This window comes from Onychomys torridus, chromosome 15, assembly GCF_903995425.1.
Source record: "Onychomys torridus chromosome 15, mOncTor1.1, whole genome shotgun sequence".
Taxonomy (NCBI): Eukaryota; Metazoa; Chordata; class Mammalia; order Rodentia; family Cricetidae; genus Onychomys; species Onychomys torridus.
The window spans coordinates 6,199,072-6,221,947 of record NC_050457.1 but is presented as its reverse complement, the minus strand read 5'-3'; the positions used below and the strand labels follow the sequence as shown (position 1 = coordinate 6,221,947).

At 39.6% G+C, this 22,876-nt stretch overlaps 1 protein-coding gene across 1 annotated transcript in view; it reads left to right on the top strand.

Annotated features, from left to right (window-relative positions):
- The window catches only part of Adgrv1 (adhesion G protein-coupled receptor V1), a 506,561-nt gene that overhangs the window by 99,103 nt on the left and 384,582 nt on the right, over positions 1-22,876 (top strand). Inside the window, exons 44-49 of the mRNA XM_036207476.1 lie at positions 14,185-14,447; positions 16,447-16,622; positions 17,649-17,773; positions 21,512-21,669; positions 21,764-21,910; positions 22,213-22,320. Coding sequence (XP_036063369.1) covers positions 14,185-14,447; positions 16,447-16,622; positions 17,649-17,773; positions 21,512-21,669; positions 21,764-21,910; positions 22,213-22,320 — 977 coding nt within the window. The remainder of the gene's footprint in view (positions 1-14,184; positions 14,448-16,446; positions 16,623-17,648; positions 17,774-21,511; positions 21,670-21,763; positions 21,911-22,212; positions 22,321-22,876) is intronic.

The following is a 22,876-nucleotide window of genomic DNA, read 5'->3' as shown; positions in this document are numbered from 1 at the left end:
CCTCCACTTCCCTATGGATCCCATCTCCTCAAACATGTCCCCTCTCAACTCCCTGTTATCACCTTCTTTTTCTTCCTCCTCCTTCCTGTCATTGTCCTCTTCCTCCTCCTCTTCCTCCACACCTTCCTCCTCCTCTTCTTCCACACCTTTTTCCTCCTCCTCTTTTATATAATCTACCAAGTCCAATAGTGGCATCAATATGTACATGGGTCTGGGGCTAGCCACTGCACATGGGACTAAACTACTAGTGGCTAGACCCACACAGGAGACCGATTCTCTCCCCTGGCACCTAGCAATTGCCAATAGCTCCAAACCCTAGTTTCTGTAAGTCAATAGGTGCAACAGCCTTGGCATGTTTCGAAGACAACATTTCACAGAACTTCTCCCGTTGGCTCTTACATTCTTTCTGCCTCCTCATGTCATGACATTTCCTGAGCCTTGGCAGGTGGGGAGGGAGCTTTGATAAAGAGATCACATTCAGGGCTGAGCACTCACAGCCTTGGGAGAACTTTTAAAAGTTACTTCTAGATTGGGAAGTAGTTCATTTGGTGCTGTGTTTGCCTAGCATGTACAAGCCCCGGGTGTGATTCCCCAATACCACATATACTGTACATGCTGATATAGGCCTGTAATCCCAGTTCTCAGGGGGTAGAGGCAGGAAGATCATAAGTTCAAGGCCATCCTTATCTTACATATGAAGTGCAAGGCCAGCCCAAGCTTCACAAGACTAAGTTTTTGAAAAACAGTTAATGTAAGTAGCTGGGGCAGAAGCTCTGTGGAGGAGCATGCTTAACAGTTGAGAGGCCTATTATCCATGGTCAGGGTCTGAACTGGATTTTTCCAGGGTCCTGGCCTCTTATTCAAGAATTAAACAGAGTCACACATATTGCAAAGTAGCAAGGAAGCTTCATTCAAAAGCAAAGTCATAGAACAGATCAGAATACAGTGTTAAGATTGACATCAGGTTACGTGAGTGAGGGAATTGTATTCACAGTTCTGGTTTCTGTTGGAGCTTCTGTTTATGGGGTTTAGAAGAAGGGAGAGTTTGGTTCCTAAGGGGCATAGTGAGAGTAGCTTTCTTTTACCAACAGATTAAGTCAGGCAATCAATTCTCTACTGTGTATATCCCTTCTCATAATGCATCTGGTTTCTATCATATTTATGCCAATTTATATAGGCATATGATAATAAATAGGGGATTCCCTAAAAGTTCACTTCAGGACATAACTTACTGTACATGTACCCAAGATAAGTTTAGGCTAGACTGGCACACTGCCCTTAGTTCATAGACTGTATTCCACGATGTGTTTGAATAGAAACAGGATATTGTGGACAGATTTCTAAGGGGTATAACTTGTTTTCATTGCATAAAGTAGGTGGGCTTCCTAAGAAACAAACAATTTTCTAGGTGCATTGTTCATAGTTGGGTGTATACAAAGCTCAAGACTACTAGAGTCCCAGGTTGCTAGGCTAGTCCTTAAGCTTGCTTCAGACCTTAAGTTTAATCCTCAGTGCCCTCCCCACAAAGGTCACTTCTGCTCCCTCAGATGATAGATAACTCAGTGTGCTTGAAGAACCAAGTGGAGACTGCTTTAGTTAATGGTAACTTCTGAGTTCATATATTACTACTCTTGATATAAAAATCTTATTTACTGAAAAAAATTGAAAGAGTTTGTGTATCCAAGACATGGTTTTAAATTCATTGCTACATTTACTGATATTATTTCCAAGTCCCCAGAAACCATTTTTTTTAAGGGTGTGGCTTTTGTTCCACATTAAGAAAGCACAAGTCTGGGATGAAATGCTTTCCTTGTCGAGAAGAACATGTATAAAGACTGTAGGAATAGACACCCTGTCTTTGCTTAGAGTCATTTATGCATATTCAGTGGAAGCTTAATTAAGATGGATTTCAACAAGAGAATTCATAGGTTTACTTGACCACAGGGATCAGAGGCGTATGGCTTTAGGTGAAGTTGATTCTAATTACTGCTTCAGGCCGCTGCCATTCTTTCTTTTCTCCTTGCTGTTGGAATTTTGGCCTCGGCCCAAGAACACTGTTAGTTATTGTTGCAAGATGCTGCTCAGCATCATTCTTCAGCTGTGCACATAACAAGAAAGAACACATTCAGACTCTAGAGTTCCTAAAATAGCATGACAGAATTCTGGCTGGAATTATATAGGTTCTGTCTTACTTTGGCTTCTGTTGCTGTGGTAAAACACCATGACCACAAGCAACTTGGGAAGGAAAGGGCTTATTTTAGGTTGTGGTTGTAGTTCGTTATGAGGGAAAGTCAGGGCAAGAACTCAAAGAAGAGCCCTGGAGCCCTTAACTGAAGCAGAGGCCAGGGAGGGATGCTGTATACTGCCTTGCTCCTGCTGGATTGCTTAGCTTGCTTTCTTATTCAACTCAGGACCATCTGCTCCTGGGTATCACTGCCCACAGCAGCCTGAGACCTCTCACATTGGTCATTAATTCAGAAAGTGCCCTGCAAGCTTTCCTGTGGGCCAAGTCCATGGAGGCATTCTCTCAATTGAAGTTCCTTCTTTCCAGATGACACTGTCTTGTGTCAATAACAAAGATCTGACCAGAATAGTTCCATGTCTGCTATTGTGAGCAGAAGGAAGTGACATTGCTGGACACTGTCTAGGCTTTAAATCCCAATTTTTAAATATTAATATTTCTGTAAACATTGTCTTTTGATAAAGGGGAAATTTATTAAGCCAAGCCCACTTCATTGACATTTAAAGTATGTCTAACCTTTCATAAAATATTAATAAATTCTTTGCATGTAAATATTTTTGTGCTGTTTGTCCTGAGAATTGAACCCAGGGCCCTTACAACATCATAGACAAGTGAGTTACTAATTAGCTACATCCCCAGACTCCTTTAACTTTATATTTTAAAATTGAGTCTCATTAAGCTGCCTGGACTGGCTTTGAACCCATCTTGTAGTTCAGGCTTGCTTTGAACTTAAAATTCTCCTACCTTAACAACCTGTATATCTAGGAGTGTAGGCTTCAACCACCAGACCAACTATAAATGTTTGCATTTGTAGACAATGAGTATTCTAAATTGAGCATAAAGGGTACTGTGTGCAAAGACATGCTCTCCATCATGTACACAAAGGCTGTCTTTTCTTTATATCTTTGCCAGCAATTCCTTCACTCATTAAAGTTTTTCACTAATTCCAGTGAAAAGCCTGTGGTTTGTGGCATTCCTTAGTATTTTTCTACATTTTTCTTTTATTAGTGGGGTTGATACTGTCTGCTCTTTCTTTGTGTGGTCTTGTTTTGCACATTTCCATATAGCTTTATTTTGTTATATTTAGGAATATTCTTCTGTTTAGAATCTGATGTTTCAATCCTTTTGGGGGAGCACAGCGAACTTATTGATGGTATGTGAGAGAGTGGGGCTCCAAAGCTTTTACACTCCATCTGGGGCTCTGGGATGGAAACCATAAGAGGAGATGCTCAGTGTGTTGGGAGCTAAGTTGAGGCAGAGAATTCTTAGTAGCTGAAGTCCTCTATCTTCCCTTCCTGTTCTTGCTGGGGTGGCTGGTCCAGGGCTCCATGCTCCTTGGAAGCTATATTGACTATAAGGTCTACCACCATATTACTGGATCCAAATTCATTGTTACTGCAGTAAATGGAGCTTGTTGGAGTGTTCATTGAGGTCATAGCAACCACAATCAAAATTAGAAGACCAAGTGTCACTGTTAAGGTTGCAGGAGACAACCTGATCCTCAGAATAGCCCAGGATGACCACTGTGGACCCCATGGTACCTGTTATATCACTTTAATTGATGTCTTTGTATCTGGCAGCTTTCTCTAGGCTGTGGTCATGTTTACAACACACACACTGAGGGTAGAAACATGGAAAGCCATTCCAGTGAATATCCCATTCAGCTCTGTGATGTCCTTGCCTACACTCCAGTGGTTTCAGGGATAGTATCATGGGCAACCCTATAGCCATGATACTACAGTTTTCCTGAGATGCCAACCACAGCTTTTTAGGTGGCAGTGATGGAATGGACTGTGGTCATGAGTCCTTCTGTAGTTGGAGAGCTTCTCTCCAGCCCCCGCCAAGCCCTGTTAGTCCAACAACCCACTTATAAAATAAACACACAGACACTTATATTATTTAAACTGCTTGGCCATTAGCTCAGGCCTACCATTGTCTAGCTCTTACTCTTATATTTAGCCCATTTCTATTAATCTATACTTTGCCACGTGGCTTGTTGCTTACCATTACCTTACATCTTTCTTGTCATGGTGGTGGCTGGCAGTGTCTCTCGCCCCAGCCTTTACTTCCCAGAATTCTCCTCCTTCTTGTCCCGCCTACCCTATCCTTCCTGCCTGGCTACTGGCCAATCAGCATTTCATTTATTTTCACCAATCAGAGCAACACATTTGACATACAGAATATCCCACAGCATCCCTCCATAGTGCTGAAGTGGTCATGGAAAGGGATAGATATATGGGTCTAAGCACTTTGTAGTAAGGAGGCATTGCTATTATCTTCAGTAAACTTTCATATTTCTCGTGGCCATGCCCATCACAAATATGTAGACTCAGCAGGAGGACAAAGGTGATGACCCTTTTGGCTCTACCCTTCAAGTGGGACCCAGCCTTCTCTGTGGTTGTGAAGACACCAATAGATTCTACTACACATTCAGCATGAATATCACCCTGTTTGATACTGATGGGATTTTGATCCTGCAAGATGGAGATGACCTTAAGTGACAAAGCTTTCCTGTTCTCAGCTTTGACTGTGGAACATAGTTTTGGTGGAATCATACTGGAACATGTAGATCATGTAGTCGAGGTCAGTGCAAGGGTCATCAATAGCATTCACTCTGCTAGATTGGAAGGCAGTCCTGGTAACCAGGGAGACAGATGCCAAACCCACTCACTCCAGCCTTCACTATCCTGCCTCCCGGATGAGGCTGGTGCTGCCTGAGAAGGTGCAGCTGCACTGGAGTTGGGAGGAGCAGAGAGGCTCAATTTTTAGACATTTTGTAACTGATCATCTGAGACTGTCCTTTTATGTTTTAAATTCATTATAGTGTCTTTTATTATACAGTTTTGAAAATATCAGTATTTTTGTTATTCTTTTGAATCCTATTTGCTTTCTCCTATAACACTGTGAATTATTTCACTATATTTTATGAAATTTGTGCAATTTTGATTTGTACATGATTATTTTTAACATGAAGGAAATTATTCGTTGATGATTATATGTGAGATACAACTATGAATCATTTTTCTTCTAAAATATATAAGCTACTAACATTATTTGTAAAGATGGACTTTATTCCTTCCTTCCTTCCTTCCTTCCTTCCTTCCTTCCTTCCTTCCTCCCTCCCTCCCTCCCTCCCTCCCTCCCTCCCTCCCTCTCTCTCTCTCTCTCTCTCTCTCTCTCTCTCTCTCTCTCTCTCTCTCTTACATCCCAACTGCATTTTCCCCTCCTCTGCCCCCTCCCTCTATACACTCCTCTTCTGTTTCTGTTCAGGAAGGGACAGGCCTCCCATGGGTATCAACAATGCATGGCATATCAAGACTAAACACCTCCCCTTGAATTAATGCTGGGAAAAGCAATCCAGTATGAGGAATAGGTTCGTAAGAGCTAGCCAAAGCATTAGGGACAGCCCCTGCTCCCATTGTTAGGAGTCCCACAGTGGACCAAGCTACACAATTGTCACATCTATGTAGAGGGACGAGGTCGGTACCATGCAGACCTCCTTGGTTGTTAGTTTAGACTCTGTGAGTTTGTATGAGCCAGATTAGTTGTTTGTGGGTTGTCTTGTGATGTCTTTGACCCTTCTGGCTCCTACAATCCTTTCTCCCTCTCTTCAGAAGGATTCCCCAAGCGCAACCTAATGTTTAGCTGTGAGTCTCTGCATGTGTTTCCATCAGTGACAGGATGAAGGATCTCTGATGACAATTGGGGTAGTCACCAATCTGATCACAGGAGAGGGCCAGTTCAGCCTACATATCCATTATTGTTAGGAGCCTTAGCTTGGGTTAGCTTTGTAGATTCGTGGTAGTTTCCCTTGCATCCCATTTCTACCTGATCCTAAAATGCTTCCCCACCTTCCAGTCAACCTTTCAGTATTCTCCCCTCCATCCACTTCCCAACCTGATCCTTCAAGTTCTCATCCCCACTTGCCCCCAGTCCACCCAGGAGATCTCTTCTATTTCCCCTTCCTACGTAAACCCATGCATCCCTGTCACACCCCTTGTGCCCACCTTGTTACCTAGCCTCTCTGGATCTATGGATTGTGCATGGTTATCCTTTACTTAACAGTTAACATCCATTTATGAGGGAGTACATACCATGTGTGTCTTTCTCCATCTGAGTCACCTCACTCTGCATGAGTTCTTTCTAGTTGTATCAATTTGCCTGCAAATTTTATGATGTCATAAACAGCAAAGTAATATGCCTTTGTGTAAATGTACCACATTTTCTTTATCCTTTTTTCAGTTGCAGGACATCTAGATTGTTTTCAGTTTCTGGCTATTATGAGTAAGGATGCTATGAACATAGTTGAGCAAGTGTCCTTGTGGTGTGATTGAGTAACCTTTTGGTATATGCCCAAGAATGGTATAGCTGAGTCCTCAGGTAGATCAATTCCCATTATTTTTAAGAAACTTCCATATTGATTTCCAAAGTGTCTATATAAGTTTGCAGTCCCACCAGCAGTGGAGGAGAGTTACCCTTGTTCCACTTCCTCTCCAGCATGAGCTGTCATTAGTGTTTTTGATCTTAGCCATTCTGACTGGTGTAAGATGGAATCTCAGAGTCATTTTGATTTGCATTTCTCTGATGGCTAAGGATGTTGAATATTTCTTTAGGTGTTTCTCTGCCATTTGAGATTCTTCTGTTGAAAATTCTCTATTTAGGTCTGTACCTCATTTTTAAAATTGGATTATTTGGGTTTTTGTTATTTAGTTTCTTGAGTTCTTTATCTATTTTGGAGATTAGCCCTTTGTTGCATATGAGGTTGATAATGATATTTTTCCATTCTGTATGTTACTGTTTTTTTTTCCTTTTGACAGTGTCCTTTGTCTTACAGAAGCTTTTCAGTTTCATGAGGTCTCATTTATTAATTTTTGATCTTAGTGTCTGTGCTACTGCTGTTCTATTCAGGAAATTGTCTCTTGTGCCAATGCATTCAAAGCTGTTTCCCACTTTCTTTTCTATCAGGTTCAGTGATGTTGAGGTCTTTGATCCACTTGGACTTGAGTTTTGTGCAGGGTGGTAGATATGGATCTATTTGCATTCTTCTACCTGATGGCATCCAGTTATGCTAGCACCATTTGCTGAAGATACTTTTTTCCATTGTATAATTTTGGCTTTTTTGTCAAAAATCAGGTGTCCATAGATGTGTGAGTTTATGTCTGGGTCTTTGATTTGAGTCCATTGATCCACCTGTCTGTTTTTATGCCAACACCATGCTGTTTTTATTACTATTGCTGTGTATTAGAGTTTGAGATCAGGGATGGTGATACCTCTGGAAGTTCTTTTATTGTACAGGATTGTTTTAGCTATCCTGGGTATTTTGTTTTTCCACATGAGGTTGAGTATTGTTCTTTCAAGGTCTGTAAAGAATTGTGTTGGAATTTTAATAGGGATTTTATTGAATCTGTGTAGGTTGCTTTTGGTAAGGTGGTCATTTTTATTATGTTAATCATACAGATCCATGAACATGGGAGATCTTCTGATAATCTTCTTCAAAAACTTAAAGTTCTTTGTCATACAGGTCTTTCACTTGCTTGGTTAGAATTACCCCAAGATATTTTATATTATTTGTGGCTATTGTGAAGGGTGTTGTTTCTCTGATTTCTTTCTTAGCCAATTTGTCCTCTGTATATAGGAAGTCTACTGACTTATTTTTTTAGTTAATTTTATATCCAGCTACTTCACTAAAAGTGTTTATCAGCTGTAGGTGTTTGTTGGTAGAATTTTTGGGGTTGCTTATGCATACTATCCTGTCATTTACAAATAGCAATACTTTGATGTCTTCCTTTCCAATTTGTATCCTCTTGATCTCCCTTTGTTGTCTTATTGGTCTAGCTAGAACTCCAAGTATATATTGAATAGATATGGAGAGAGTGGACAGCCTTATCTTTTTTCTCATTTTAGTGGATTGCTTTGGTTTTTCTCCATTTAATTTGATGCTGGCAATTGACTTGCTGTATATTGCTTTTATTATGTTTAGATATGCCCATTGTATCCCTGATCTCTCATGAAGGGGTATTGAATTTTGTCAAAGGATTTTTTCAGCATCTAACAAAATGATCATTGTTTTTTCTTTCAGTTTGTTTATATGGTGGGTTACATTGATGTATTTCATATGTTAAACCATCCCTGCATCTCTGGGATGAAGCCCACTTGCTCATAGTGGATGATCTTTTTGATATTTTCTTGGGTTCCATTTGCCAGTGTTTTTGTTGTGCTCAGAGTCCTGTCCCCCAAACACCAGCAAGAGACCCAAATCTGATGCAAAAGCAAAGAGTCTTTTTATTGGGAGTTAACGTGGGCCTCTCATCTGATGCAGCAGCAGAGCAGGAGAGACCCCAAGTATCAGTGGTCAGGGTTCCTATAGTGTGTAAAGCAAGGTGGGGGGGTCTTGGGGTCTACAGACTACAAAGGAACAGACTCAGGATTGGCTTATATGAGTGGCAATCATATTAGTAACTTTTAATTGGTTAGGGTTAGTTGGGGTTACAGTTATCCATTTTTTGGCATGCCTGGACAAGTCCCAGGCTTTGTCCTTGAGCTTTTGTGGAGGCTGTCTGACCTAGCAGGTACTGACTGTGGGGATTGGCTCAGTGGCCCAGGCTTGGTGCATCCTATCTCCCTGTCCCTGCTGACAGGGGCATCAGTGATTAATTGTCTTTTGTTCATGGCTCTCTCAGAAAGAGCTTGCTCAGTTTCAGGATACTAAAATTGAGGTCTGATCGCTGAGAGAAGACTGAGCAGCCTGCTATGGCATCTCTTGATCCTTTCATTTTATGGAGTTTTTTGCATCAGTGTTCATGAGGGAAATTGGTCTGTAATTTTCTTCCTTTGTTGAGTCTTTGTGTGGTATGGGTATCAGAGTAACTGTAGCCTCATAAAAAGAATTTGGTAATAGTCCCTCTGTTTCTATTTTGTAGAATAACTTGAGGAGTATTGGTATTTCTTTCTTCTTTGAAAGTCTGGTAGAATTCTACACTGAAACCATCTTGCCCTGGACTGTTTTTGGTTGGGAGACTTAATGACTGTTTCTATTTCTTTATGGGTTATCAGTCCATTTAAATTGTTTATCTCATCTTGATTTAATTTTGGTATGTCATATCTATCAAGAAATTTGTCCATTTCCTTTTGATTTTTCTTTTATGGGGTACAGGTTTTTGAAGTTTGACCTAGTTATTATCTATATCCCCCTGGAGTCTGTTGTTACGCTCCTCTTTCTCTTCTGATTTTGTTAATTTGGATATTCCTTTTCTGCCTTTTAGTTAGTTTGGATAAAGGATTGTCTATCTTGTTGATTTTCTCAAAGAACCAACTCTTGGTTTCATTGATTCTTTGTATTCTCTTTGTTTCTGTTTTTTTATTGATTTCAGCCCTCAGCTTGATCATTTCCTGTCTTCTACCCCTCTTGGGTTTGTTAGCTTCTTTTGTTCTAGATCTTTCAGGTGTGCTGTTAATGAGATTTCTCCACATTCTTTATGCAGGCCCTTAGTTTAGGTATATTGTGTATTCATTTTTGATTGAATTCCTGGAAGTCCTTAATTTCTTTCTTTATTTCTTCTTGACCCAGTGATAATTCAGTTGGAAGTTCCAGTGATTTTGTAGGTTTTCTGTAATTTGTGTTGTTGTTGAACTCCAACTCTAATTCATGCTTATCTGGTAAGATATATGGGGTTATTCCATTTATTTTCTGTATCTGTTAAGACTTGCTTTGTGACCAAGTATGTGGTCAGTTTTGGAGAAAATTTCATAAGTGCTAAGAAGAAGGTATATTCTTTGGTGTTTGGGTGAAGTGTTCTGTGGATACCTGTTAGATCCTTTTGAGTGATAACATCTGTGAGCTCCATTATTTCTCTATTTAGTTTCCGCCTGTCTGACCTGTCCATTGGTGAGAATGAGGTGTTGAAGTATTCCTCTATTAATGTGTGCGGTTCAATATCTGATTTAAGTTTTGGTAATATTTCTTTTACAAATGTGAGTGCCCTTGTATGTATTTTAGAAGTATCTTGATGGATTTGTCCTTTGATCAATATGATGTTGTAGAATATTATTTCTTTTGTTTATACTCTGGAACATTTGTTTAATGATGCAAAGGAGTGTTTGATTAGATAAACCCACCTGTGGTCAGGAGGCGGAGTCAGCAGCTAGCTGACAGGAAATGGTAGGGAGTAGAAGGGTTTTTAAGTAGGGACCAGGAAAAGCAGGGGGGGCTTTTTGGAGGAAGCAAGCAAGGAGATGAGGTAAGCTACTTGCTATTCAGCCTCTCTGAGGAGCAGAATTCCACATTACCCTTTGAATCTTGAGTTCTTTAAAGGGGCAGAGATGAGTTAAATTCCTGTCAGGGCTTTGAAAGAGTCAGTGCCTGAGGGAACAGAATTCCCTCAGGCTGCTGCTCTTTCGGCCTAACTGCTGCTGGTAGCTGCAGAGTTGCAGTTGATGATTTGAACAGCTGTGGCTTAAAAGGTAGCAAACAATTTAAAAAAAAGGACAACAATATGTCATGTCTTTCTTCATCTCCTTTGATTAATTTTGGCTTGATTCTATTTTTTTCGATATTAGGATAGCTACACCAGCTTGCTTCTTAGGTCTGTTTGATTGGAAAATCTTTTTCCAGCCCTTTACTCTGAGGTAATGTGATGTTGAGGTGTGTTTCATGTATGCAGCAGAAGGTTGGATACTGTTTTTGTATTGTACTATTAGCCTGTGTCTTTTTATTGGTGAATTGAGTCCATTGATATTAAGAGGGTTAATGAGGGTTAATGACAACTGATTGTTAATTCCTGCTATTTTGTTATTGTTGGTGGTGGTAGCAGTGGTGTGTGTGTGTGTGTGTGTGTGTGTGTGTGTGTGTGTGTGTGTGTGTTTGTGTGTGTGTGTTTCCTTTCTTTGGGTTTTGCTGGTGTGAGATTATCACATGTTTTTTCATGGGTGTTGCTGACTTTCTTGGGGTGGGTTTTCTTTGAGTACCTTTGAAGGGCTGTTTTTTTGGATAGATATTGATTAACTTTGACTATCATGGAGTATCTTGTTTTCTGTATCTATGGTGATTGAAAGTTTTGTCAGATATAGTACTCTTGGCTGGCATCTATGGTCTTTTAGAGTCTGCAAGACATCTGCAGGCTTTTCTAACTTTTAGAGTTTTCATGAGAAGTCAGATGTAATTCTGATAGGTCTGCCTTTAAATGTTACTAGGCCTTTTACCTTTGTAGCTTTTAGTATTCTTTCTTAATTCTGTACGTTTAGTGTTTTGATTATTATGAGTCAAGGGCACTTTTTTCTGGTTCAGTCAATTTGGTGTTCTGTAAACTTCTTGAATCTTTATTGGTATGTCCTTCCTTAGTGTGGGATATTTTATATCTATAATTTTGTTGAATATATTTTCCAGGCCTTTGAATTGGGATTCTGCTCCTTCTTCTATTCATATTAATCTTAGGTTTAGTCTTTTCATAATTTCCCAGATTTCTTGGATGTTTTGTGTTAGGAATTTTTTTAGATTTAATGTTTTCTTTGACCAATGAATCTATTTCCTCTATCATGTCAATGCCTGAGATTCTCTCTTCCATCTCTTGTATTCTGTTGGTGACGCTCGCGTCTGTGGTTCCTGTTTGACTGCCCAGGTTTTCCATTTCTAGGATTCCCTCAGTTTGTGTTTTCTTTATTGCCTCTGTTTGCATTTTCATGTCTTGAACAGTTTTAATTGTTTCTGTCAACTGTTTGTTTTTTCTTGGTTTCCTTGACATTCTTTAAGAGATTTATTGATTTCTGTAAGATTTATTGGGGCCTGGAGAGATGGCTCAGAGGTTAGGAGCACTGGCTACCCTTCCAGAAGTCTTGAGTTCAGTTCCCAGCAACCACATCGTGGCTCACAACCATCTATAATGAGATCTGGTGCCCTCTTCTGATCTGCAGGGACACATGCACACAGAACACTGTATATATAATAAATAAATCTTAAGAAAAAAAAATTTATTGATTTCCTCCCATTTTTTTTTTTTGGTTCCTTTTCTTAATTCTTTAAGGGATTTTTTTCATTTCCTCTATAAGGACCTCTGTCATCTTCCTAAAGTTATTTTTAAGGTGGTTTTCTTCTGCTTCAGCTGTGTTGGAATGTTCAGGTCTGGCTGTGGGAGGATCACTGGGCTCTGGTGGTGATACATTGTCCTTCCTGTTATTGTGGTATTACACTGCGTTTAGGCATCTGGATTTGGGAGGACTGTAGGTCTAGATGTTGATTTCTGTGTTTGTCTTTGTTGGATGCGTGTTTTGTTCCTTGATTTTTGTTTCCTCTCTGGTCTTCTGGTCTAAGTGTCCATTAGTTCTGGTGACTGGTGAATTTTCAGGTCCAGCAGGGTGTCTCTGCTGGGAATTTGAGGACCTTGGGTCCCTTTATCAGGTCTGGCCTCTGGTAAAGCTGAAGTCATCTTGGATCCCTAGATCCAGCCTGATGTCCAGTAGAGCTGCTGGGGCTATTCTGACTGGTGTGGACTGTGATTAGGGCTATGGCATCTGTTCTGCCTGCTGGTGTGGACTGTGTCTAGTCCTATGGAGTCTGCCAGAGTTCTGGGGAGGGGAGATGATGAGGTGGGATGACAGGGTTGCGTGGCAGTGTGGGCCTTAAGGAGCAGAACACAGTGAGTGGCAGCAGTCCAGCTGGCAGGTGGGTCACTCACCTGCTGGTCGACTGGTGAGGGCTATGCTAGAGCAGTGGGATTCCTCTAGAGTAGGGGGTGGGGCCCAGCAGTGGTACTGGAACTGGGGGGAGGGGGGGGGAGGACAGGCCACAGGACAGGAGGGTCTCTCACTGGTTCTGAGTGGTGTAGTCTGTGTTTCCGTGGTGGAAGTCTGCTGGGGCTGGGGACAGAGCCCAGCTACTGATTTTTAATATAAAGTTATCTTTCCTAGTTTGCTTTCTGTTTCTGTGATAAACACCACGACTAAAGCACACTGGGCAGGAAGGGTTTGTTTTAGCTTATAGCTTACAATCCACCATGAACAGAAATCAGGACAAGAACTCAAGAAAGGGGCCTGGAGCCAGGAACTGAAGTAAGGCCATGGAAGGAAGGTGTTCACTGTCTTGCTCCCTGTGGCTTGCTCGGCTTGCTTTTTATAGAAGTCATGATCACCTGCCTATGTCACTTCCTACATTAGCCATTGTTCAAGAAAATCCCTACAGGCTGGCCTACTTTGTCTGTCATGGGTTGATGCTCTCTTGGGGTGGGTGGGGGAGGGGAGAGAGGGTGAGGGAGGGGGGAGAGAGAGAGAGAGAGAGAGAGAGAGAGAGAGAGAGAGAGAGCCCTTATTGTACAAATGTGAACTACTGCAAGGGACCTGAGAGAGGGTCAAGGGGAGACAAGGTGGCCACAGTCGACCTTTTGTGTTTTGTGATTTTCTTTGTATACATATTTCTTATATTTTCCCTTTAATTTTTGTTAATTGTCTATTTTGAATGAGATCCCTTTACTGTTATATTTTCAAACAATGACAACTGATATATAAAGATATTATGATAATGCTCAAGTCTGTATGTCTTGGCTGGCAAGATTGCTCAGTGGGTAAAGGTGTTTGTCACCAAGCTTGATGACCTGAATTTGATCTCTGGGACCCACGTGGCGGATTCCCACAAGCTGTCCTCTGACTTGCACATATTCACACAATGTGACATGTGCTCTCCCTGCCTAATGAATGAATATGAAAATTAGTGTAAGAATGGTAAACAGCTGACTTGCCAGCTTGTATCACAGTTCTGTTTCCTTCTAGCTTTTGAACTTCTATGGAGTACCTGTGTATGTTCTGTCACTAAATACTAAAATACTGTCACTAAAAGGTTTTCCCTCATGGCTATGGTGAGAACTGAGTTGGTAATGATCCAACAGTCAGCTGTGAGCGTACTGTCTTTAGGATTTCTAACACATTCAGCAACTGCTTGAATATTTTTGTTTTAACAGCTTTGATTACTGTCCTTGCAAATGACGATGGCCCTGGAGTTCTGTCCTTTAACAACAGTGGGCACATTTTCCTCAGAGAACCAACATCTCTCCACATGCAGGAGAGTGTTGCAGTGTTAATCATCATTCGGGAGCCTGCACAAGGCCTGTTTGGAACGGTGGCGGTTCAGTTCCTTGTGACAGAAGTCAACTCTTCAACACAGTCTAAGGACCTGACTCCTTCCAAAGGCTTTGTCGTTCTAGAGGGGGGTGTTCGAGCCAAGGTAGAGTGTGAATCTTCAACATCGTTAATGAGAACTAAGGTTATCTTTAGTATCTAAAAATAATTTTCTCAGAAATGTGCCATAAGTTCTCAAGAAGCAAAACAAAGCAAAACAAACAAAAACCTTCTTAAATGAGAGAGACAGTGGTTAGCATTACAGTGTTATAAAGTGTACACAGATGGCAAGTGGCTGGACTTGAAATTAGTTATGAATGCTAGCTGTACTCAAAACCAAAACAGAACGAAAACCAGAGACCTTCCTACCTTCCTCTTTTGTGTGCTAACTTTTTTTGTTTTGAGTACTCAGTTTTATTAAAAACTTCTTTGGATTTATTTTTATTTGTATGTGTGTTTGCCCATATATATGGGTGTATAGGACATGTGTGCCTGCTGCCTGTGGAGATCAGAAGGGGAGGAGTTGGACAGAGTTACAGATGGTTGTGAGCCACCATGTGGGTGCTGGGAATTGAACCCAGGTCCTCTGGAAGAGCAGCCAGTGCTCTTAACCATGTGTGCCATCTCTCTGGCCTCTCAGCTTGGTTTTTTTTTAGGTACAGTTAAAAATATTTGGTCACATTAACTTATGTATTTTAGACCCAAATACAACACTAAATGAGTATACTTACAATAATTTAACATGAGAGTTCATCTAGTAATTGAAGAAATCTCCTGTTTTTCATGGTGTGTATTGGATCCAGGGCCTTGTGAATGCTGGCAAGGTCAGCTACATCCTCAGTCCTCTTGTGTTCCTGTAAACTTTAGCATGTTTTCCAAGTTCAGTATTTTCATATTGTTGAAAAATCTAAAACCTTTAATTGATTTGTTTAAAGATCTCCCCAATTTTGAAGTGACATAAAAGTTGAAAGCATAAGTGCTTTGTGAATTTGCTGTTACTTTATTCATATTTTTCTTCTTTTAAAAAGTATTCTTTTATATTTTAAATTATTATTTTCCTTAAACCTCCCTTTTTAAATAGGTTAAGATACTTTGATATATTCACTAGGAATATTAATTTTAATTTATTTAATTTGTTAGGACAAATGATTAAATAAATTTTGAACAAACATAACTGCTTCCCACATTTTAATTTAAAAATGTAACCTGTATGGCATACAGTCCAGAAGCGTGTAGATAAATGGCTTTAAAGATATATATGTGCACATATAACCACCTCTCAGAGTAAGACATTTAAGTCACTGCCATCCAGAGGCCTCCCTTTTGTCCTTTGCCCTTTCTAGAGAATGCAGCTTTCTAACTTTTCAAATTAAGAGTCCTCTTGCTGAGTCATTTGCTCTGTATAGGTGGGATCAGTGCAGTGGTTACGGCATTCTGGGAATGCTCCCTACCAGTAGGTAGTTCTTTCCCATTTCTGTGCTGAGACCATAGCCCTTTTGGTCTGATGATGGCAAGAATTTAATTGGTTCTACTCTGTACCCACTCTGCCTTGCTTCTAGACAGTCATTTACAGATTGGGATGAGGTTAATGAAGTTATGTAGCCTGGATGGGACAAAATGTTGCAGAAATCAGCACATGACTTTAACATTGTAATCAATTCTTGTTGTTTTGTTTTGAAAACTTAAAAAAAGATTTAAAAATCATATATATGTATCTGGGCACTTGAGTGCAGGTGTCCATGGAGGCCAGAAGAGGGCATCCAATCTTCTGGGACTAGAGTTATAGGCAGTTGTGGGCTGCCTGATGTGGGTGTTGGGACTAAGTTTGGGTTCTCAGGAATAGCAGCAGGAACTCTTAAAGGTGGAGCCATCTCTCCATCTCCAAAGAGTGCCATGCTATCAACTGTTACTTTTTAGACACTTTAAGGCAGCAGATCACTTGGGGATTTTAACCTTGAAACAACTGTAGTCATCACATGATGTGAATCAAATGTAAGCAAAAGTCATGTTTCAAAAATAGGTTGTCAAAATGGTTAGTAAATTTCTCCACATGTGTTTCAAAAATGATCATGTTCTATTAACTTTATTATTCATTTTGTTTCCAGGCCCTGCACATCTCAGCCATACTAGACACAGAACCAGAAATGGATGAGCATTTTGTCTGCACCCTGTTTAATCCAACTGGAGGTGCTAGACTAGGGACCCATGTTCAAACCCTGATAACAATTTTACAAAACCAGGCCCCTTTGGGACTATTTAGTATCTCTGCCCTTGAAAATAGGTATGATTTATTTATAACACATTAACATTTTGAAACAAATAGGCAACAAGTTTAAACTGAGGAGATGTAGAAGAAAGCTAGTATCTGGTTTTAAAATGTCTGGGAGTGGACAAATATTTTTATATCTTAAATAATTAAGAGCTCTACCTTTATTTATTAATAGACTAAAATTTCCTACTTCATTTATTTCTTATCAGATATTTGAGTTCTATGTAAGAGATTTCAGAATGGCAACATTGACTATATATTGTGATGTGACAAATATTTAATCATTGTTATGATAAGAGTATTGGAGTGTGTCACATTTGTATTTTTTTATTTAATTTTTTTTCATTTTACATATCAACCCCTGTTCCCCTCTCTCCCCATTTCCTGCTCCCCTCACGTCTTCCCTGTCCCACTCCCATCCCCTCCTCATGGGGGTAAGACCTCCCTTGGGTAGTCAACATAAGCTGCCAGAACAAGTTGGGGTAGAACCAAGCCCCTCTCCATTGCATCATGGCTGAGTAAGGCATCACACTATAGGGAATGGGCTCTAAAAAGCCAGTTCACATACCCGGGGTTAGTCCTGGTCCCATTGCCCAGGGACCCACAAACACATCAAACCATGCAACTGTTACTCACATTCAGAGGGCCTAGTATGGTCCCATGCAGGTTCCCTAGCTGTCAGTCCAGAGTCCATGAACTCCCACTAGCTGGGGTCAGCTGTCTCTGAGGTTTTTCCCATCATGGTCCTGACCCCTCTTGCTCCTATAATCCCTTCTCCTTCTCTTCAACTGAACTCCAAGAGTTTGGCCAAGTGCTTGGCTATTGGTTTACATTTGTATTTTTTATTTAAAAAATATCCATAAGTGAATACTTTTTAATATTAGAGTCTAGTCTCTCCAATGCATAAAATTTGTGGGTCTCATTGGGGTGTACAAACTTATAAGTATATTAAGTAATATTCTGGCAGTGTGATATGTATTTTAAATATTTAGAAATTATCCTATTTTGCTCTCCAAATTCCATTTGCTTGTCTTTTAGTGCTACCTCTATAGATGTTGAAGAATTCAACAGGAGTGTATACCTCAATGTTTCACGAACAAATGGCCTTGATTTAGCTGTGAGTGTGCAGTGGGAGACAGTGTCTGAGACAGCTTTTGGCATGAGTACGTTTCACTTTATTTCCATGAATTGTATATTACTGGTCTATTACCCACAGAACAGGTATTTGATTCTCTTATTGTATCCACAATATTTATTGTTGTATTTCAGCTCACAAAGTTTAGAATTTACACATTGCCAGAAATAAAAATCAATTTGCATTGCTGTAGACAGATTTCTAAATCTTATTAAATAAAAAAACATGGAGCCAAATATAGGGATGAAAGTCTTAGAGAGATCAGGGAAATAGTGAAAGCTACCAGCCAACCTTACCTCACCAAATCTGTAGCTTCCAAAGAGAGCGGCTTCCTGTCTGCCCACACCTTGATTGCCTTGCTGTTCTGCCATATAATTTGCTCTCTGTCTAGCTACATCACTTCCTCTTCCTGGCCAGCTCTGTCACTTCATGTCTGTCACCATGCTTGGCTCTGTTCCCTAGTGTGGCATTGAAGACACAGAGACCCTGCCTGCTAAGTGATAGGATTAAGGGTGTGTGCTACCAATGCCTGACTTCTTTGTTAACTTAAAATGGCTTGCTATTTCCTCTGATCTCCAGGCAAACTTTATTTATTAAAGTACAAATAAAATATCACCACACATTGCAAATGATAATAATGCTTTAAAGGGGAAACTGGAAGTTGTAAAATATAAGTGAGGGCTGAAGAGATGGCTCCACAGTCAAAAGTACTTGATTCCCTTCCAGAGGGCCTGAGTTCTGTTCCTAGCACCCATGTCAGGAGGCTCACAACTGCCTGAAACTCCAGATTCAGGGGATCTGACATCCTCTTCTGGCCTCTGCAGGTACCCATACACATGGCATATATTTAAACAAACATGCATATATACATATAAAATTTAAAAAAATACTAAATGAGTGCTTTCAAGGAGAATCAACTGTAGTTGGTTGTTTTTACTCTTTATTCTTAGGGGCCCTCCATGCTGCTCCCAAATGAATACACAGAGGCTTATTCTTTCTTATGAATGCTCAGCCTTAGCTTTGCTTGTTTCTTGCAAGCTTTTCTTAACTTAAATTTATCCCATCTACCTTTTGCCTATGGGCTTTTCCCTTTCTCTATTTCTGTATATCTTTTCTTTCCTTCTTATTCCATATCTGGCTGTGCAGCTGTGTGGCTGGCCTCTTCTTTACTTGTTTCTTGATCTTCTCTTCCCAAATTTCTCCTCTTATTTATTCTTTCTGCCTGCCAATCATGTCTGTCCTTTCTCCTGCCTTGCTATTGGCCATTCAACTCTTTATTAGACCAATCAGGTGTTTTAGACAGGTAATGTAACACAGCTTCACAGAGTTAAACAAATGCAACAAAAAATAATGCAACACATCTTTGCATCATTAAAATAAATGTTCCACAGTATAAACAAATGTAAAATAATTATTCCACAACAATCTTAAAATAATCTTCCATAACAATCAATGTTTGACCTGAGACTGACTGATGAATGGGGATTGAATGAGAGAACTGGATGGGAGGAAGCTGGAGACAGCAGTGAAAGGCTGTCAAGGCTGGAGACTTGAGTCATGAACTGATATACAAGGGAAGATATTGAATGGACAGTGAACAGAAGAGAAAGAGGAAATATTGGTCTAATCAATTAGTTAGGTAGGCTAGATCATTAAATAATTTGAAAAATAGTTACTGGATGCCAATGTTCATCTTAGGTTTAATGAAAAGCCTCTCAGTGGCTTAGGTATGAACAAGAATGGTGTGGTGTGACCATATTTATATTTTATAGATATTACCCATAGTGTCATGTAAAGAATTGTTTGTACAGAAGAGAAAAAAGGATGCAGAGTAATGAACAGGAGGCAGCAGGTTAGGTAGCTTAGACCCAGTAATAAACTGGGTATGATGGTGAGTGAGATGCTGTGGATGACCCAGATTTCTTGCTTACACAGTTGGGTAGAAGTTCATGCAATCATCTAAGAGAGAGAATTATGAAAGAGGTATTATTTGAATAAGGGACTGGACTAAGTGTATTTTACATTTGAGTTAGAGTTGAGGAGATAGGTTTCTAGATTAAATGGAAGTTTTGATACATATTGTGTTGAAGCTCATGAGAATTGAGGGACTAAAAAGAGAGAGCATAGTTAGATTGGGGATAAGCATGCAGATTAATCTTTGAAAAGGCGCATATTGTGTGGCTAGGGACATGATAATCACCTAAGAGAGGAGATTTGAAATAACTTGTGAGAAACCCAGTCATGCAGAATTGCTGACAAAGCCAAAGGAGAATGTTAGAATTGAGGGGAAGCTGTGTGTGCCTCTTCAGGTGGGCATCCAGTAAGATGAAAACCAACAAAAGCAACCATTGCAGTTACTAATGTGGACTGCACACATGAGCATAGTGAAGGTTATTTGTATAGGGGACAGGAATTGAGTAATACTTTAAGTGGTGGTAGAGATGTTAACTACATGCAACTATTTCTGAAATTCTGGCTGGGAGGATAGGGGTCTAGATAAGAATTCCTACCTGTGCAGTTGGGAGTGATGGGAACTTTCTGCAGTGCTGCTGAAGAGGCCCAGCATCAGAAGAAGACTGAAAATTATGAAGAGAAATAGAAGTAGCAACAATGCCTAGAAGATGGGAGACAACTATATATACACATATGTGTGTGTGTGTGTGTGTGTGTGTGTGTGTATACACACACACATCATAGGACAACTACAAAAGACAAGAAAGCTTTGGTTTCCCACTCAGCTTTTCGACACACTCCTGAGAGTGGACAGTCCTAAGTGGCAGCTGTTTAATCTTTATTACCACCTTCTTGAGTTCCAGGACTTAAGATTTGCCTGTATGTCAGTTATACTTAGGAGTCTTAATGAAAAAGCTGTGAACTTGTTTGAAAGGCTGCAAGATAAGAATGCAGTTGGTGCATTTAGGAAAGTCTCTAGTGAATGGTACATACATTGTGTCTTCTTGAACTAAAGTGATCTGATCAATAATTTATATAAGTTGTTGATTTTGTTTTTCTTATTCCATATGTTCACATAACTAGCTAAAGTCTAAAAATAACTTACTTTGGGAAATAGTCATGACAATACATGATAGAACTAATATTTTTTTAAAATAATATTTCCTCATTAATTAGGGGTTTTCTCTTTTAGTATTTTTAAATACAAAATTTTAGGACATGTATAATTTGATAAAATATTAAAGTCAATTGAAGTGAGTCTGCATAGACATTCTGAAGTCTATAAAATAGGAACTGAGAAACCGTTGGATGAGCAGACATTTAAAAATGTGAGATTAAGTTTGATAGTACCATTAGCATGTTTTTATAAGACATATTTATCCTTTTTAAATTTCAGCTGCCCTTTGACAATCTTTATGGAAGCTGATAGAAGTAATTTTAGCATGTTTCTCTTCAAAATATATACTTACATATACTATATATATGTTTAGTTTTTAATACACTTGGAAAAGATTGTAGGATATAGATCAAAATATCACTACTTTAAAAACATTGGTATTTTTAGATACTGTTTTCAGGCTTCCTAGTGTCTATTCACTTTAACTTACAACACACACATACACACAGACACATAGGCACACAGGCATACACACACACACACACACACACACACACACACACACACACACACCCCATTATCGCCATCCTCTTTCTAATATGCTCACTAGTTTTACTGTTTACATAGTAAGTCAAATGAGATAAGGTTCAGATGTGATTATATACACATACATAATGATTTATTTTATTTTTTTAGGGGGAGTGGATCTTGTCTTTTCTGTATTTCAAAGCTTTTTCGACCAGACAGCATCTGGCTGGTGTTTCTTTACTGTTGAAGATTCAGTTTATGGTGTGATGTTAAGAAAAGCATCGTTAGTTGTTTACCGATGGCAAGGGACTTTCATTCCAGTTGAGGTAAACATCACTCTTTGCTTTATGGTATACAAACTGAAATGTATGTGAAAAATTTGATATAGCATTAATTACTAATATCATTTGTATTTCCTAGGATTTAAATATCAAAAATCCTGAAACTTGCAAGGCCTTTAATATTGGTGTTTCCCCTTATCTTGTCATTACTCATGGGGGGAAAAATGGAGAAAAGCCTTCCATTAACAGTGTGTACACGCTCACTTCTGGATTCAAATTACTCCTGGTAAAAATTCTTCCTTTTTCTGTGGATTCTTTACTTAAGTGCAATTCAAATTCATAAGATTAATCAAAATGAAAGAGGATATATGTTCTATGTTAAAATAAAAAAGAACTTTTTTGCAATTGATACACATTGTAGCAAGTATCTTAATTCAAGACTATTTTTGTCTTCAAATGACACTTAGGAATGTATAAGCTACCAATTAAACACATTCTCAAATCTTTAGCCAGGTACTAATGTATGTTATTGCATTCAGTTGCTTCCACTGTTAAAGACTTTAAATGTTTATCACTACTCTTTTGCAGGTTCAGACAATTATTATTTCAGGAAGTTGTCAAGTACAACATTTCACCTCAGACAATCAAGATTATTTCATCATTGCAAGTCAAAGAAATGATTCTGAGTTAACTCAGGTGTGATTCTCTTAAAGTAAAATTCCCCCCTCCCAAGCCATGCCAATGAGATCTGCTCCCATGTGGCCTATAGGATTTGTGTAACAAAGGCCATGATTTGATGGTGGTGATGTGGAATGACTGGGCATCTTCAGTTTTTGGAGACTAATCCAATAATTGCACGAGCATCTGATTAGAGTCTAACTGGGCGGGAAAACACTGTGGAGAAAAATCACAGCTCAGCAGATGGCATCACTAAACACTCATGATGAACACTGCCAAGTGGGCATTCAGGGTCACATCACCAGTGTCACACTTTTCTAGCACACCCCATCTTGTCATCTCGGTGCTTTCTTGATGGTTCTTTGTCACTCAGGCTTCCGTACATGCTTGGCACCTCTTCATTTTCAGAGAATGACTCTCCTGCTATGAGATCAGCCAGAAGGACGCTTACTACTTTTTATACCACTCGAAACCCAGCCTTATCTCCCTTCCCATCACACGCCATGCCCCTCTTGCCTTCTTAGACCCTCGCTATTCCCCCTATGCTGCCAATTCTCTCTCATGGAGGTTATTA